The sequence below is a fragment of the Brachyistius frenatus genome, unplaced genomic scaffold, assembly GCF_029030835.1.
Source record: "Brachyistius frenatus isolate BFR_SWC_R1_liver_20210118 unplaced genomic scaffold, ASM2903083v1 Contig_385, whole genome shotgun sequence".
Classification (NCBI taxonomy): Eukaryota; Metazoa; Chordata; class Actinopteri; family Embiotocidae; genus Brachyistius; species Brachyistius frenatus.
The window spans coordinates 82274-99242 of record NW_027210984.1 but is presented as its reverse complement, the minus strand read 5'-3'; the positions used below and the strand labels follow the sequence as shown (position 1 = coordinate 99242).

Genomic DNA, 16969 nt, shown 5'->3' with positions numbered 1-16969 from the left:
ATCGTTTTCATATGCTTTATTTTTGCAGCTGACAATAAATCATACAGTGAATCAAAGAAAATAATATACATCTCAAGGAAAATGTTAACAAGATGATGAGGCGCATGCAAAATGAGAATCTCTTCTTTATCTGCTTTGTTTTTTGTTTTTTTCCACTTCCTTCCCTCGGTACAGCCAGATGGCAAAGCTCCAGCTCCGCAGTCCTCTTCATACACTCATCATATTTGATGGGCATCCTGCTGCCGAGTTTCAAGGAGGCCATGTGTTTACGAAATGACACTTGTGACAAAAGAAAACTTCCATTTAGCAAGCGGATCCTTGGGTGGGGTGCACGGGGGCAGCAGCAGCAGTGTGTGTGTGTGTGTGTGTGTGTGTGTGTGTGTGTGTGTGTGTGGAAGGGAGCAAGGATTGTGGGAATGTATATATTGTGCTTACAATAGGAGCAAGGCAGTGGGAGAAGGACTGAATGGTGTGTGTATTTGTGTGTGCGTGTGTGCGCGCGCGTGTGTGTGTGTGTGTGTGTGTGTGTGTGTGTGTGTGCGTGCGTGTGCGTGTTCATACCAGGAACATCCATACCGTCTCTGTTTCACACTGTTATCACGTTGGATGCCTGCTGTTTCTCAATCACATCCTGCCTTTCGGAGTTATTTTTAACTAACTACGTTACAGTACATTTTATTATCTTTTTTTTTTTTTTTTTTCATTACTTTTCCAACACAGAAAGCTTTTCTTTTTTTTTTCACATTGATGTCATAAATATCATACATTGTGGGGTCTCCTCCGTTGATGGATTCAAACATTCAGGACAAACTTTTGTTGTCGTTTTTTTTGTTGTTGTTTTTAAGAAAATCATTTGTCTCACATTTGCAACTGAAACAGGTATTATGTTGGTTGTTTATTTGTTCTCAATATGCTATCATCTTATCCTAATATTGTCTTTGTCTTCAATGGTGAGGAATCCCCATCAAAGTTTTCCCCTTCTGTTAATACTTTAGGGAATTTTCAAACGTCGGGATGTATGGCTGTAATGCCCCAAGATTTGTTCTCCCTGAAAGAAACGATAGAGTAAGAATATATTAACTACAGAGCAACCTGGCTTTACGGAGTCTGCATTTACTCTTACTTCATTTTAGGTTTACCAATATGTTATGCATAAATATATACTATATAGCTATAAATCAATATATGCTTTGCAGCATTCCTTTTATTTAAATTTTAAAGCCATGTTCATGCATTAAAAAGCAATTTCATATTTTTGACTGCAGGGTTTAGATGCAAATCCATGGGGCATTACGTTAAAAACCATAAACATCATAAAAGAGGAAAGAGAAATTAAAAATGGAAGCAAAAAATGAAGACGTTTAACTGGTCATCAATAACTGAATGCTTTCTCGTTTGTTGATGTGGTAAACAAAAATTGTATTCAAGAAAGAACACAAAAATGGCAAGTGTAATGAAAAATAAAACCCATTTAAAGCAAAGTATTTTTATTCACACAAATTTAATAAGATATATAACAACCGTTTGGTCCATAAATATTTAAGGGGAAATAGTTTCTATACACCATCTTTATCAAGAAACAGGGAAACATGGACAATCTTGATAGAACACTTACTGTACTCAACTATTAACACGAAGATCAATATATAAGGTTCTTGGATTACCCAACTATATCTGAAAGAGTGCACAAATGCTTTCTATGACATCGCTGCCCCCTTTTTAACAGGATACACCATAAAAAGATCTTCGGAAATAAGATGCAAAACAGTACAAAACTAGTGAGGCGCCAAAAGGATGTGAATCAGTTAACAAAGAACACATATATCCTGAATTTCACAAACTTTCTCCCAAGTTATAGCATAAGGCACATAGTAGAACTGAGTTAGGCATCTACTTCATTAAGTAGATCAAGAGTACCACTTTGTTCTACAATAGAACAAATTGTGACGCTCACAATGAAATGTATCAACTTCATTTGAAGGTTCGCTCTTTCTTTCTTTCGTTCTCTCTTTTTCTTTCTTTCTTTCTCTCTTTTTCTTTCTTTCTCTCTTTTTCTTTCTTTCTTTCTTTCTTTCTTTCTTTCTTTCTTTCTTTCTTTCTTTCTTTCTTTCTTTCTTTCTTTCTTTCTTTCTTTCTTTCTTTTCTCTCCATCTATTCAGCCAGAAGAAACATGTTTTTGGTCTGTTCAGTGGCAAGTGTCATTAAAGAAAGTATAAATATGGCCAAAACGGAGAACAAATGGACAATGATTTCCCACTGGCTGCCTCTTACGACTCCACCTATCTGAGGTCATTTGAATGTTCATGTCAGCTCTACAAATCTAGTCTGCGACGTCGCAACCATTTAATTTCTCACCACTACTCTTTTTTCCCTTTTTTGAAAATCACATCGTTACCCTGAGCAACATGATAAAAACAATAATGCACTTTTCACTGGGCTGGATATTGTCACTGTGCAATTGAGTTTAGCTGTGGATCTATGGATATGTTTACTAGGCTTTATCCATTCGACTATGGTTAATCTATGAGGCCAACAAGTCCAAAAAAGTGCTCTGTCATGAAAACAATCGATTACAACAGTGCCCATAAACTGCTCTCCAATCTGAATTTCTCTTGCTGATTTCTATTGATCAAAACAGTTTCTATCAATGTGACTGAATTACATGTTGAACAATTACCACTGTACAGATTGTGGGATTTGCTTCTTTCTCTTTTTCACAGTAGAGTTGTGAATCAAGACAAAAATGCGTGTGGTTTCAGCATCTCTCTGCAACGGTCCGGTGCTTACGATGTAATTTAGACGTTTTACATGTAGCTCTGTGAGATATCCCAATGTCTGATTCCATCCAACTCAGTCTTAGAGACTGAAACATTCGGAAATAATTAAAGCCTGTTTTCTGGAGTTATCCATATACAGAACATTCTACAAGTTAATTTCCCAAATTATTCCAAAACAGAACAAAAACTCTTTAAATTGGATAGTGCGAACACAGTGCATACATATACAGGGTTCTGAGGGCAAAATAGTCATATTAATTTAAAATTTACCAATTAACCATAAATTAGGAAGGGCTCTTTTTTTTTTTTTTCTTCTTTTTTTTTTTTTTTATCATAATTCAATACAAATGTACAAATAAAGACAAAACAAGTAAAAAAAATAAAATAAAATAAAAACAAAAATCTAGTTTTCCAGACAAGATTCAAGTTTAGTTTTTTTTTCTCCAATGAATTGTGGAATCCATGACAATTTTCTAATGTTTTCAACTCCAAAAATGTCCCGTCCAAAATCAATCTCTGCATATGCCATGCAGTTTCAAATGCTACACAATAAAAATGATTTCCTTGCGTTTTAATGTGGTCGCTGCTGTTGTTGCTCTTGTTGTTCTCGTTTGTGTACACGGTACAGCACTTTCTGTTCCAAGGAGCTGTCTCTGGTTGATTTAAAGGTGTCACTTAAAAAAATAAAATGTAAATTGAGGAAAGAAAAGAAAAGAAAAGCAAAGGGAAAAAAAACCCAAAACCAAAATCAAATCAGATCAAATAAAAATAGATAGCTTGTTAGAAAAGGTTTGTCAAGGTAGTTTGCGAAGGGCTCCCCGAATCATGGCTGTCCAAACTAGAGGTGACGGAGGTCACTACAGTGATAGAGGGGTTTGTCAGGTCTGTTAGTGTGGCCGCGCTGGAGGGGGGGGTCAGGGCCCCACTGTCGGATGAGGGTGGAGGGAGTGAGGTGCCATCAGCCTTATCAACACCTCCATTCTCCTGTCGCAAAACGTTCCTTCTGAATTTGGCTCTTGCGTTTTGGAACCAAACCTGCAAACCAATCCCAGTGTGGCTTTTACTTTTTGTGTTTAAGTAGGATTAATTTTTAAAAAGAAAGTATCAAATCATTTGTACAGTAGCTTACATATCAAGTTATCACAGCTGTTTCTGTATCAAGTTGCCCTTGTCTTAAATAAATAAAAAAAAATCTTTAAATGATCATTTTCATACATTATTTTGAACTTAAGGGGCAGGTAACAATGAACCAGTTAGCTCCTGAACACTGAATACAAGAATGTGGATTTTAATAGCAATTCAAAACAAAATGCTCTCCTTTTAAATGTTTTTAACTGTGAGAGTTAAATTACACTGTTGACTGATAAAGAGGATATGCGCACTCTCGGTATTTATAATACTAGCAACAGTTTTAAACTCAAGTTTTTACGCTTCAGAACTACTTCTCTCCTCTCTTTCCCAAAAAAAAAAAAAAAATAACATTTAAGAATCTACAAATTTCAAGTAAGAACCCCTGGATGTACATCTAATGACTAAATGGACCAACAAAACAAACCAAAACTAAAAAGATGACGTTCATGGTGATTTTGGTGTGAAATGGGAGGGGCGTGGAGGAGGACTGGGGTGCAGACACACATGTGGGGTGATCACGTTAGAAAGAAGAATGGCTCTGTGCTTACCTGTAGAACTCTCTTAGTGAGGCCTGTTTTCTGGGCCAGCTGCTTTAAGTCCTTGGCATCGGGGTTGTGGTTGATGGCAAAGTAGGATTTCATTGTTCGCAGCTGATGGTGCTTGAAGGAGGTCCGCATGCGTTTGGTCTTCTGTGTCTGAGTGTAGGACTGCTGGTCCCGGTCCAAGTGGTCGGTGTCGTTCTCGTTACAGCCTGCAGAGAGGGCAGAGGGCAGAGCGCCGGGTTGGTTTAACGTCGGGAAGGAACAACGGCAACAAAAAAAAACACACCAAAAAAAAACAACCCTGCCAGCGACTTAGTTCTTGGAAAATTAGCCTCTCACGCCCAAATTCATCTCCACTGCTCTCAAGAAGTTTTTGGAGAAAATTGACAAGACAGCTAACTGATAATAAAGCCGACCACTCCATTACTTTCGAGGTATTGTTCACATCTGGAAACTGCTCACATCTAATTATTCAAAACTGTCGCTGATGAAACGTTTTAAGGCTGAATAGTACATCAAATATATTGTTAAATGTCAGGATCTGAACAGACCAAAAAAAAAAAAAAAGACTAATAAAGTGTATCTAGTTCAGGACTAGATGGACTAGACTGTGGAAACTTCATACATTTCCAGCGGTTGACTATATAACTTGACCTATTATAGACCATCATGATATGTCATGAAAGTTTGGTACGCTGATAATATACAATTTAAATATGTGGCAGGGACAATCAAGAAACTGATTGACCGACTAAAATGAAATGAATTTGACCTCTATACAAACACAACACATTGAAGGTTGTGGTTGATGTTTTTTTTTTTTTTTTTTTATAGAAACTGCATTCGTACATAAAAAAAATACAAAAAAATAAAAAGCAACATGATGAATTTTAAGCATACGCTGGGACCGGGCAAAATTATTTCTGCTTGTGTTTGCGAAGACTAATAGGCCTAATGGGCCTCATTTGTCAATAGCTTAGTGTGTAAAAGGCTTAAAACGGATCCACTAAGTTAAACAGTGCAGCAGAAAGGTTTCATCACAGCGAGAAAAAGATTCTTAACCCACAACTTAAGTGTACCGTTTTCTTTATACGTGATCTGTTCATAATCTTAACACTACTGCAACAGAGAAACTTCCTTTATACGGGTATTGGGTTTTAATTTGTGTATTTTTCGCTATAGAATTTACTATTTCTATCAGAACGTGTCTTTAATGATTTAATCTCTTACTTTACTGCAAAAGCAGAGAAAATCGAGCCAACAGAAAAATATGCAGAGGGTTTCTCAATTATATAGTATGCTGTATTGATTTTCGAGTCTCCTTGTAGCTTAAATGCTGACCTGTTATTTTTCTTAGTGGCTAATAAAATGTCAAATGAAATATACTAACACTTCATGGAGTGCCAAACCCCCCCCCCCTTCTCCCCCCTACAAATAAATTATTGGGCGAAAATACAAATCAGTTTGAATAAGGCAGGTACACGTATCATAAATTATGGGATACATGTTTTAAATCCGTGCTGTTATGTTAGGGTCTGTGTTATGGCATGAATTGTGTTTTTTTGTTATGCGAAACCTCGTCTTATGACAGCGTATGAAGCTTAATATAACAATCATTGACATCCACGTTTCTCTGTTGCAGTCTTCACTGGATTGTGTTTCACTTGGTATTACCCACTAGGGGTCTCTATATCCAAACAAGACCAAACTTTACTGGAGTGGTGTGGAATACACAGTAGACCCACACCTTTCCCTGGTGGAAACAAACACCAACGTGCTCGCTAAAGCAGAAACAAAACCTCAAACAAAACCTCTTCCTATTTGTCAGGAATATGAGTCTCCTGATCTGCAGAGCGAAATGTTAACATGAACAGTTTGATTCTGTAATGAGAAACATATATCGAGTGCGTTTGTAATGTCACGGCCCAAAGGAGGCAAAAGAGCACTTTGGAAAAAGGGAAATATCTTTCAACTGTCCCATTTTAAATGATACATATTTACCATTTTTAATTGATATTTTAGTTTTTGGCCTAATATGAGCCTTGAAGGTGAAATTTAATTTGTCACATAATAAAAACATTTAATTCCCCCCAAAAAAATGTTACGCCTAAAAATGCCAACAATCCTCTTTTTTTAAATAAAAAATAAAAATCTATACTATTTTATTTTTATTTTATTATATTTAAATGTCCTAAAAGAAAAAAAAAAAAAAAAAAGATATTCCCAGTGGGATTTTTTTTTTTTTTTTTTTTTTTTTTTACTGTCTGTGGCGCTTGATAATGAGGTCACAGGAACATCATTTAACTTCATTTCATGCCTTCATCACTATGGGATTTTCTTTTGTGTGTGTGTGTGTGTTTTTTTGTTTGTTTTTGTCCCTGTTGTGGTCGCATTATATTTTAACGCCTTGGTGGGGTAAGTATATCCTGTTTTTATAGAAAGAAAGAAAGAAAAAAAAAATCACAGGCTACTTTCCTAATAAGGCATCAATGATAACTTTAGGATTTGCATAATCCTTTGGAATTGTGTTTACGAATAATAAACCGAGGCTCTTCCAACCGGAGCGCTGAGTGTACAGTGTTGTGTTTGCAGCCCCATGGCCTCTCCCTGCTGCAGGCCCCTCTTGCACGGCGCTAAGTTGCCCCTGAGAACTGTGCTGACCGCCGCGCAGGAGGCCAGGGATTCCAACGTCACATTCAATTAACAAAGAACAATTAACGCGCAGATTACCCCTATTCCTCCCTATTCACCAGGAACACAGGAAATTTGGCGCACAATGACAAAGTTTCTCAACCGCACACTAATTCGCATAAAGCGACAACAAAATGGGGACGCTGCAGGGAGGGTTGGGGGGAGTCGAGGGACGGGGGGTGGGGGGGGGGGGTGAAGGATGGGGTGGGGGGTGGGGGTGGGGGGTCGGGTTATAACATCCAGCGATTCAATGCAAGATTTCAGATGAACCCTACATTTAACAGTAGCTTAATGTACGCTGTGAGAACTGGGTTCTTTTTTTTCTTCTTCTTCCAAAGAAACTACAACGCGCGCGAAACATTATTTTGACGTTGATTTGGCCTTGATTTTACGCAACAGTCCTTAACTACATTTACCCCCCCCCCCCCCCCGTCTCAAAAATTCTACACATTTATCAAAATTAATCTTAATTATAAAAAGTCGATGACCGGGTTCGGGGAGGGGTCAAATTTCACCCAAAATGCAACGCACGCCTCAGGAACGGCGCGTAAAAGACGCGAGAGGAAAGATGGAGGCTACCAATTGTCGCCACTATCTGCAAGGCCTATTTTAAAGATGCAACTTATTCATTTCAGACATCGAAGGTAGAGCTGCCACTGTCAAGGGGACGCTGAAACAACTGGCTGGAATTTAAAAAAAAGAAAAGAAAAAGAAGCAAAGGTCCTCGTGAGTAACGGAACCAAAACTGACCCAAGAAATGAACAACAGTACCTAATCCCTTTATGTATGAATTGAGCTGTGGGAGTTCTGCAGAGGTTAACTTTTCTTATTTCTGCAGGCGTGTTTTAAAAAAATAAAATGAAATGAAAACTTTTTAAGTCCGATGATTCAATTTTAGTGAAGAACCCATAGACCAAAAAAAAATTTTTTTTTTTAAAAATGCAGCGATTGGTTCCCAAAACTAGGGTTTTGGGGAGGAAATCGCTGAGTTTCATGAGCGATTTAATGCAACACGAAGAATAGCTTCATGTTTAATTTCCCACCATTTTTCATATGCTGGTATGAGTTGACTCATAAGTTCGGAGTGCCTTCACTGTAGATTTCACTTTCCTCCACTGCAGGGCCTGTCCCATACACTATTAACGCTATTTTTGCACCAAACTACGACAAAAAAAATAAATAAATAAAATGAGCCAGACTCATTACACGTGAATTTCTAACATGAATCTGCGTGTATTGTGTTCTTGACTCGACGCGAGGCCGCGCTCTCAGCCGCGCGCTTGTCTCACCTGTGTTATAGCTGGGTATGTCTATCCCCATGGCCGGGCTCTTCCTCTTCCGCGGCCTTCCCTTCTGCGCCGTGCCGGTGCCGTTGAAGTAGGGCAGAGTGAGGCCGCCGCCCTTGGCTGCCAGCTCGGCGAAGTTGAGCTGAGGGTGGTAGTCCGGTCCCTGCACCAGCGTCTCGAAATGCAGCCGGCAGTACACCAGGCTGTCCTTCATGCCAAAGTGGTCGCCCGTGGTCAGGGTCTTGTTGCAAGTGGTGCACGTGAAGCAGCTCAGGTGGTACACGGAGTCGCGCGCTCGCATCACCATCTCCGAGGCCGATATCCCGAGGTGGCAGCGCGCGCACCTCTGCACGGAGAACCTTCTGGAACAGACGCATCGTCAAGAATCTCCTCGTGCGGGAAGACCGAAGCGCGCGCGCGCGCGCGCGAAAAAAGGGAGCTGCGCGGGTGCAAAGTTGAGCAAACTAACCCTGCGGTGTCACAGGCTCAAAGTGGGTTAACCGGGTCTTTGTGTGACTTCTTCGGCTATCACGTGAACAAAGAGTGGACGTGACACAGCTTCAACGTACATACGAGTACCGTAATCTTAACAGGCCAACAACTTTGAGGTTGCATTCTTCCAACAGCCACATCTGGCCTGTAACTGAAGTGTGTACGTGAGTGTACAAATATTTTTTTCCCCCCCTTAATTAAATAAATTAAAAAAATTAAAAATTAAAAAAAAAAGTCTACAGCGTCAGTAATAAAACATACGACACCCATTGGCTTTGTATTTGACATTAAATACAAAAGGGTACCCGGTAGGCTAAAGGGTCAACTTCACCGTGGGATGGGGGAGTCAGTTGACACATTTAACAGCATCTCTTTTTTTTTTTTTTTTTTTTTCCTTATTAATGATTTTTTTTTTTTTTTTTTTTTCGAGCTGAAATATGGAATAACCCACAACAGCCTTTTATTTGTGGGCATGCTGGTCCACTGTACATGCTGGCAAAAGCCAGGAGTACACGACTTTTTAAACGAAAAGATTATTCTCCATCAAAAGAAATGCCCCCACTGCTTTGTGTCTGAGAGGGTGACTCATACGTTCAAGTTCATGTGGTTTGCATTACTCTCAGAGCTATAGAAAACATCACACCTGAGCCAATAACGAATGAAATACAATTTCAGTATCATGACTTATTCCCAATTAACACCACGCAGGTCCCCTGGGTGACTCTTCTGTTGTTGTTCAGGGAAGACTGAGGCCTAATTGGACCAAAAGGCTTTCTACATACTTCCAGGTGAGCAGCCACAGCCTGTTGAATGGAGGCTAATATTGGCCGTGTAAATTATTGCCGAAACGGTCATTTAAGAGTTTGAAAATGATTTTTTTTTTTTTTTTTTCCCCATAAAGCCAAATATCCCTGTCGAAATGGTAAGTTTACGCAGCGGGCACAAAGGGGAAAGGCAGACACCGCGTGTATTTGTCTGAAATGTAAAATGACGTATATAATTGACCTTCATTTTTCTTACCTGTAGTAATCCTCCTTGCAATAGATACTCCCATCCTTGGCAAAACACGTTAGCTCCGACTCCAGCGCTAATTTACATTCACAGCATTTGAGACAGCGCAGGTGCCACTGTTTGTCCACGGCCAGGAGGTAGTATCTATCCGAAATCTTGCCGCCACAGCCGGCACACAGGGCAGGCTTCTCCGGGCTCATAGAAGGCATGGTCTGGGACAGAGAGGGAGAACAAAGCTCATCATGGCACCCACTTCCTGCAAACTACCGCTGGGAAAATCGTAAGCAAAATATAGTATGCAAAAAAAAAAAAAAAAAACAATATCAATAAGCTTTTTGTAAATGCCAACCCATAACGTTTTACTTTCGCTTTTTTTGTCAAGCTGCTTCGGTAATACTTTTTTTTTTTTTAGATAGCACATAATGGTATTCAGGCTCGGTGTGCCAATATAGGCCCAAACTAAAGAAATAAAAACCACCTATGAGACAACTGTTTCTAAAATTAATTTAATGTCAGGGAGTGGCAAATAAATTTGTAGGTGACTGAAAGTGGAACATTTTATTGGCGTAATCCCTTCTTTATTATCAGTTATGAAATTCAAAGCAAACACAAATTCACTCGAACAATTTGGAGGACAATATAATTCTAAATATTGGATATAATAATAATAATAATAATAATAATAATAATACATAATAACAATAATTATAATAATGTCATCGTGTTTTTATCAGGTTACTTGTAGATGTATAACTGCAATGGAAATGGTTCATTTTACTGACAGAAAACCAAATATTACAACTCTAATGTTTAATGCTGTGCTACAATTATTTGATGACAGAATTAATATCAAATATATTTAGAGACAATTGCATGTAAAATTGCAGCCATTTTGTCATTTTTAGTAATTATTTTGTGCAGCTAAGCAGCCATCAAAAATAACAGGCCATTCATCCTTCCATATAAAATTCACTATCCAGGACAAAAAGGATTTTTGGATGAAGATGAAATTCTCTTCACTACTCTCTATTTACCTCAAAACATTTCCGTGCACGCTCACCGTGCCACAGCCGTCCTCTGTGTATTACCGAGGGTTTTAAAACAACAACAACAACAACAACAAAAACGTATTGTAACATGAATTGAAACACATGTCGAGCTGGCTCTTACCGACTCTCTTCCGTTGAGCTGCATGCCCTTCGCCAGGCGCGACTCCGTTTTCGACCTTCTCTCCATCTCCTCCATGATCCCTTGGATGTGATCCCCGGAGATCCCGTGGAAAAGCATGGCTCCCGGTCCTGGACGCAACGTGCAACTGCCTGCCTCTGTCTTGCAGCCCACAACTTCCATATACTGTACTGCAGCGCTGCGCCCCGCTCGTTCAGCGCATCTAAATGGGCTCTGAGGCTCTAGGAGAGGCACACGAAACAACGACACAACCCCAGAGTTTCAGATCAGGTCCTCGGCAGAGTGCAAAAGCGACTGGAAGAAAAAGGGGTGGAAAAAAAAAAAAAAAAAAAAAAACACCGAAGAAACTACTGCATGGGTGGGACAGGAGGAGTGGTGGTGGTGCTGCACCAGCTTTTTCCTGCTTCCCGTGAATGTCTCTTCTCCAGAAAAAAAATATAGTCCAAATGATGCGAAAAACCGGTGTGGAAGTGGTGGTGGTGGTGGGGAGGGAGGAGGGGAGGAGGAGGGGGGAGGGGGGCTACAGTGTGAACACTCGCCAAAAATAATGACACAAAGTTGTTTTTTTTTGTTGCTTTTTTGATGATTTCTCTCTCTCTCTTTCTCTCTTTCTCTCTCTCTCTCTCTCTCTCTCTCTCTCCCGATTTTCCCAGTCAGGGGTTCCTCGGTGCTTGGAGGTCAGGTTGGGACTGCCTGGATTTGAGAACCGTGTCCTATTTGTGAAGCGAGCAGAGCCGGCCCAGTCTGAATAATTTGGTAGGAGGAGTTCCCCTCTCTCTCTCTCTCTTTCTCTCTCTCTCTCTCTCTCTCTCTCTCTCTCTCTCTCTCTCTCTCTCTCTCTCTCACTCTGTGTCTGTCTTTCTCTCTCTCTTTGCATCGCCACTGATTTCTATTCACCAACAAAGAGCTGTCACTCTTCCCTCAAAAACTCCCGATTCTGGCAGCGCGAAGGACCACTGCTTTATGGTATTGACATTTTCATTACTTTTATTCCCCCATTTAAAGCAGAGGAGCGTAGTCATCCGTTGCATAAACTGAAGTAGGCCTATTGAGTCTAAACATTGTATTTATTTTTACATGTCTTAAACATATAAATCCAATAAAAGCCTTTTGGGTTTTTTATTGAAAGGGTTAGAAATAGAAATAAAAACTTCTTCTGTGTCATTTAAAGACGCTTTATTTGATTTAATTTTGAGTTTGAAATTACAATATTAAAATGTAACAGCTTTAGGAGTTTAATTTGTCCTTAATCAGATGTTTGGTTGTCCCTAAATATCGCAATAAGTGCGTGTGTGCGTGTGTGTGGTAGGGTATATTGTCTGGGGCGGGGCAGTGATCAGTGATAGGCTGGAGGCGGGGACAGATTGCATTAAACAATTTGAAAGAATAAAAAAAGATGAACACAAATGAATGAGATTCGGTTTAAAAAAAAAATAATAATTCACGTCATGACAACCTTTTAGCTCAAAAACATGATCACACTCCTGCTCGTTTTCTTTTCTAAACCTGATGCTCTGTAGATAATGGACATGCTTTGAAGAAGCAAAACGTTTTTTTTCATGTATGGAAATGAAGTTCTCTCCTTTAAAAACGCTCGTTTGAAACAGGAATGATTCCCTGTTAAGGATCCATTAACACGGCCCTTGTCTTCTCTCTGTCTCCTGATTGAGGCCCAAACCTTGTTTACCTGCAGGAGAGTTGATCTTATGACAGCCGAAAGTCTACACATTTCATTAGTCTTTAAATACAACAAGCAAAAGACGAGATAAAAGAGACCTCCAGTTGGTGGTGGCCACAGGGAAACCACCACTAGTTATTGTATTTTTTTTTTTTTTTAGAAATTCAGCCTTTTAAAATTCTGAATATAATCTGGGTTATGCAGGGCACAGTGAGGCTACAATAAAATATCTGTCAATTTTAAAGGGTGTGAAAAGTCTGTTACGCAAATAAAAAATAAAAAAAAAAACGGGCAGAAAAGGAAAGAGTGAAGCATTTTACTGTCCATACAGGCCAGACATGGTGTCAACAAACCAAAAATATGAGGCAGCACAAGGTCTGTAATTTCTGACGCACAGCTCTTTAAAGCTAAAATCAGGATGATGAGCTGGTCTGTGGAAGATCAGTCCAAAAATGTTGTCCTGAAACAACAGATAAACTGTCTGGATCTGCAACTCGGCTGCAGCGCCATTAATAGATTTACTGAGACTCAGGGGGGGATTGCAGGTGTGGATGCTTCATCTCAAGACGTGTTACATTATCATGAGCCCCCTTCACACACACACACACACACACCACATTGACACGCGCGCGCGCGCGCACACACACACACACACACACACACACACACCATGAAGTTGTGTTGGCTTTAATTGGAGGCCCCTTGATAACAGCGCTATAAGACGAGGCTTGAACCCTCCCGGACGGGCTGGACCCGCAGCTGTTCTGAAAAGCAGGACGTTAATTTGCGCTCTGTCAGTGTCTCAGCACCACGCGGCCACTGAGCGGTGAAAAGGGACTCAGAAAGGACACACGGACTTCATTTCACCTGGACAAAGACACCCTGAGAGGAATGGTCAATTTAGCTCTGTGTGTGATATTTAATCTAATGCTGTTTTTTTTTTGTTTTTTTTTGTGTGTGTGTGTGTGTGTGTGTGTGTGTGTGTGTGTGTGTGTGTGTGTGTGTGTTTTTTTTTTTTAAACTTCTGCTCCTGGTTCCTCTGGAAATTATGATTCGGACTTATTCACGCCGTGTAATTCTAAAATGTTTCTGTTTTTCTGAAAACATCTATCATAGCGTTCATGTCGATAAAGAGTACTGCTTTGACCCGTTGCCTCCAGCAGTGACATTTCATTTGACTGAAGAGGGCTTCACAATGTGTCAGTGAACACCAGGGGAATCACGTCTTTTGTGTTGTCGTTTTGTTTTGTTTTGTTTCCTTTTCTCTAGATCTAATTAGGGTATTATACCTGCCACTAAATATATACTAATGTCCCCTCTTTTGTTTGCCGTGTTTATTCGTTTGTGTTATTATTGGGCTAAACATCACAGTGTGGTACATTTGAACCAAAACGCGAATTATGCTTTCATAAAAAAAAAAAATTACTTTTGAAAAACGTGAGAAAAACACTTTTATTATACAAATTTTTAAAAGCTATCGTATTAATTAAGCAATCTAGTTATGTATGTTAACCATCATATTTCATTACTGGCGTTAAATAAACTGTCGAAACTGAAACTGGGGGATTGCGTGTCATTTTTGCTTTGGCTAATGAGAATGATTTGCCCTAATTTCAGATTAGTGATCTTGTTTGACCAAATTAAATCGTAAAAAAAGACAACAGTACCGCAGATAATATATGATTAAATATATATATATATATATATATATATATGCTACTGAAAACCTTGACGCTTAAAACAAAGTGGAATTTTTTTTTTTAACTGTTTAAAATGGCGTGAGAACCCAGGAGGGCTCTGGGCCACTGGCTTTTGGCAAATAAATAATGAAAATAAAATTTCACATCATACTCGCCGATAAAAACGAAATTACTTGCCCTGTATTTTCATGAGAGCATAATTTTATATTTTACCGTTTTACGTGCACGGTTTTAATAGAAACTCCAGAGTGATGCGAGATATTTGCTGGATTCAGATTGTAATCTCTGCTAGTTAGTCTAAAAAAAAAATATATATATATATATATATTTCTTTGGACTATTTGGTAATAAAAGCTATGGCTCGAGTGAGTTTAGAGGGTTTCACCTTCTACCACGTCTCTGTTTATCCCGCAGAATATAACCATGTCACTGTATTTATCATGCATCAGATCTGTCGCGCATTGCTTCACACGCTCTCCTCTGTCGTGCCCCCCCTCCCTTTTTTTTCTTCCCCCCCCTTTTTTTTTTTTTTTTTTTCTTTTAATGTAATCAAACCTTACTCTGTATTATTATTGCCCCAAGAATAAAAAGCATTAGAAAAGGTCTTACCTGAGGCTGTGCAGTGTGTGAGATCCCTGTGCAGCGTGCAGGCTGAGGAGCTCCGGACTGTGCGCAGCGGTGTGCAGAGCAGACAGAGGAGACGCTGCCGGTAGATGGGGGCTGTTCCTCGTTTCTGAGTTTACAGTCCTAGTTCGAGCGTCAATTAAAACACAAGTCATTTAAATATTCCTCTCTCGTATGCAGACAGCCCTCAACACACCACAGCACACAGAAGATGGGAAGCCAGGAGCCAATGGCCGACTCAGCATGTAGGTTATATATAATCTGTGATGTATGCGTAAAATTAAAGAAGGATAAACTGGAGTCAGTAGTCGACAAATGGCACACAAAAAAAAAAAATTACCAAAAATACTATGATAGCCTATATAATAAGAGGTAGGAATATGCCATGAGTATTTTCCCCTTCTGACTGCACAATTTCTATGAATTTAGCTTCTACATGTTTATTTTAGCCCCAACAGACGACTAAACCGCATTTTACAATTAAAAATTATAGGTGACTTCAAACTCTTCTGGCTCTTAACAAGTCTAATCGCCAAATTGATCACGTTTATACAAGAGTTCATTCTGTGTGAGATACAAGTCAAACGAGTACGGTTAGAGCTGTAATTTCACTGGCTGGAGAGGTTTGTGTGAATAAATAATCAGATGGGAGTATAGTCAAACTAGATCAATCAATCTGACAAAGATAAGAAGCAGAGCAACACACGCCTGCAGAAAAATGTTTTGGTGTTGAATAACATAAAACCAAATCGAAGCCATTTTGGAAATAAAAGTGCCTATTAATTTCTGAATTTTACACATAATACATGTGAACTTAGTTAAACTGAACAGGGGTGGGTTAATTCTTACTAAAGATCGTTGTGTGTTCCTTTTTTTCTTATTTTATTGATAGCAAATGAATGATTACATTACGTCATTAGGACAAATTCACAGGGAGTGATTTTGACCACTGGTCTATGATCCCAATTTCTTTTATTTATTGAAACGAATTGTCCACAAATAGCAACAACATTAACATGACTCCCTTTTTGGGTTCACCTTTGTATCCCCTGAGCTGTCTCATCCATCTGAGCTGACAAACGTAATACAAATTGGAAACAATAATGAGTTTATTCAGCCAGGATCCACTCTACACACACGTGGCCTCATGTTGCAACATCTAATGAAAAAAAGAAATCATGATGAAAAATTCACAAATATTTGATGACGTCAGTATTTTTTTTATTATAAATATTAATATCATTTATGTTTTGAAGATTGGGCCCAGCCCTTAATGAGACCATTTTTTTTTTCATTTAAAAGGTAAAACAAATATTTAAAGCCTTATGTTCCTTTTTCATTGTAATGTCCTTGTGTGCTATTAGATTATTATTATTCACCTGACAGGCTAAACAATATGAAAACCTTCCACTAAATAATAAACACTTTAAAGTGCATGTTGGCTCCATATTTATTGCAGGGAGGTCATCCAGTAAAGAGGGCGTCCTAAACCTTCTCACACTCACAACACACTGCAGCATAGATGGATTTCAAATGACAACAAGTGAATAGGATATTGTGTGGAGGAGCACTGGGGCTGGGAGCAAAGGGTGACAATTAATTACACCTCTGTACTGCCTGCATAAGTGATCATGCGCCATACTGCTAACAGTCATTTTGCTTTGCTCCTCCAGCCTGGGTTAACATCACAGTGTATCTCATCAATAATGCAACAACGCTGAGATCCATTTCAGAGTGTACCACAACACGTAACGCGCACACGCCGTTCTCCGAGTATGATACCCAGACAGCCACTGCAGCGCGCTCGGTTCAACGGTGAAACCACAGATACAACCGGGATCCCTGCCTG

General features: G+C 39.3%; 1 protein-coding gene across 3 annotated transcripts; it reads right to left on the bottom strand.

Annotated features, from left to right (window-relative positions):
• On the bottom strand, nucleotides 1-15450 carry lhx9 (LIM homeobox 9). 3 transcript variants are annotated; one of them, XM_069724618.1, is made up of 6 exons: nucleotides 15106-15450; nucleotides 11101-11339; nucleotides 9940-10142; nucleotides 8431-8789; nucleotides 4457-4659; nucleotides 1471-3812 (listed from the first exon to the last, which is right to left on the bottom strand). In XM_069724618.1, the coding sequence occupies exons 2-6, from the start codon at nucleotides 11278-11280 to the stop codon at nucleotides 3558-3560; spliced, it is 1200 nt and encodes a 399-aa protein (XP_069580719.1). In that variant the 5' UTR covers nucleotides 11281-11339; nucleotides 15106-15450; the 3' UTR covers nucleotides 1471-3557. The 3 variants fall into 3 exon arrangements, with proteins under 3 accessions (XP_069580721.1, XP_069580719.1, XP_069580720.1); XM_069724620.1 differs by lacking the exons at nucleotides 1471-3812; nucleotides 15106-15450 and adding an exon at nucleotides 1-1048 and having other exon boundaries at nucleotides 11101-13397; XM_069724619.1 differs by lacking the exon at nucleotides 15106-15450 and having other exon boundaries at nucleotides 8431-8786; nucleotides 11101-13401.
• Nucleotides 15451-16969: the final 1519 nt, after the last annotated feature.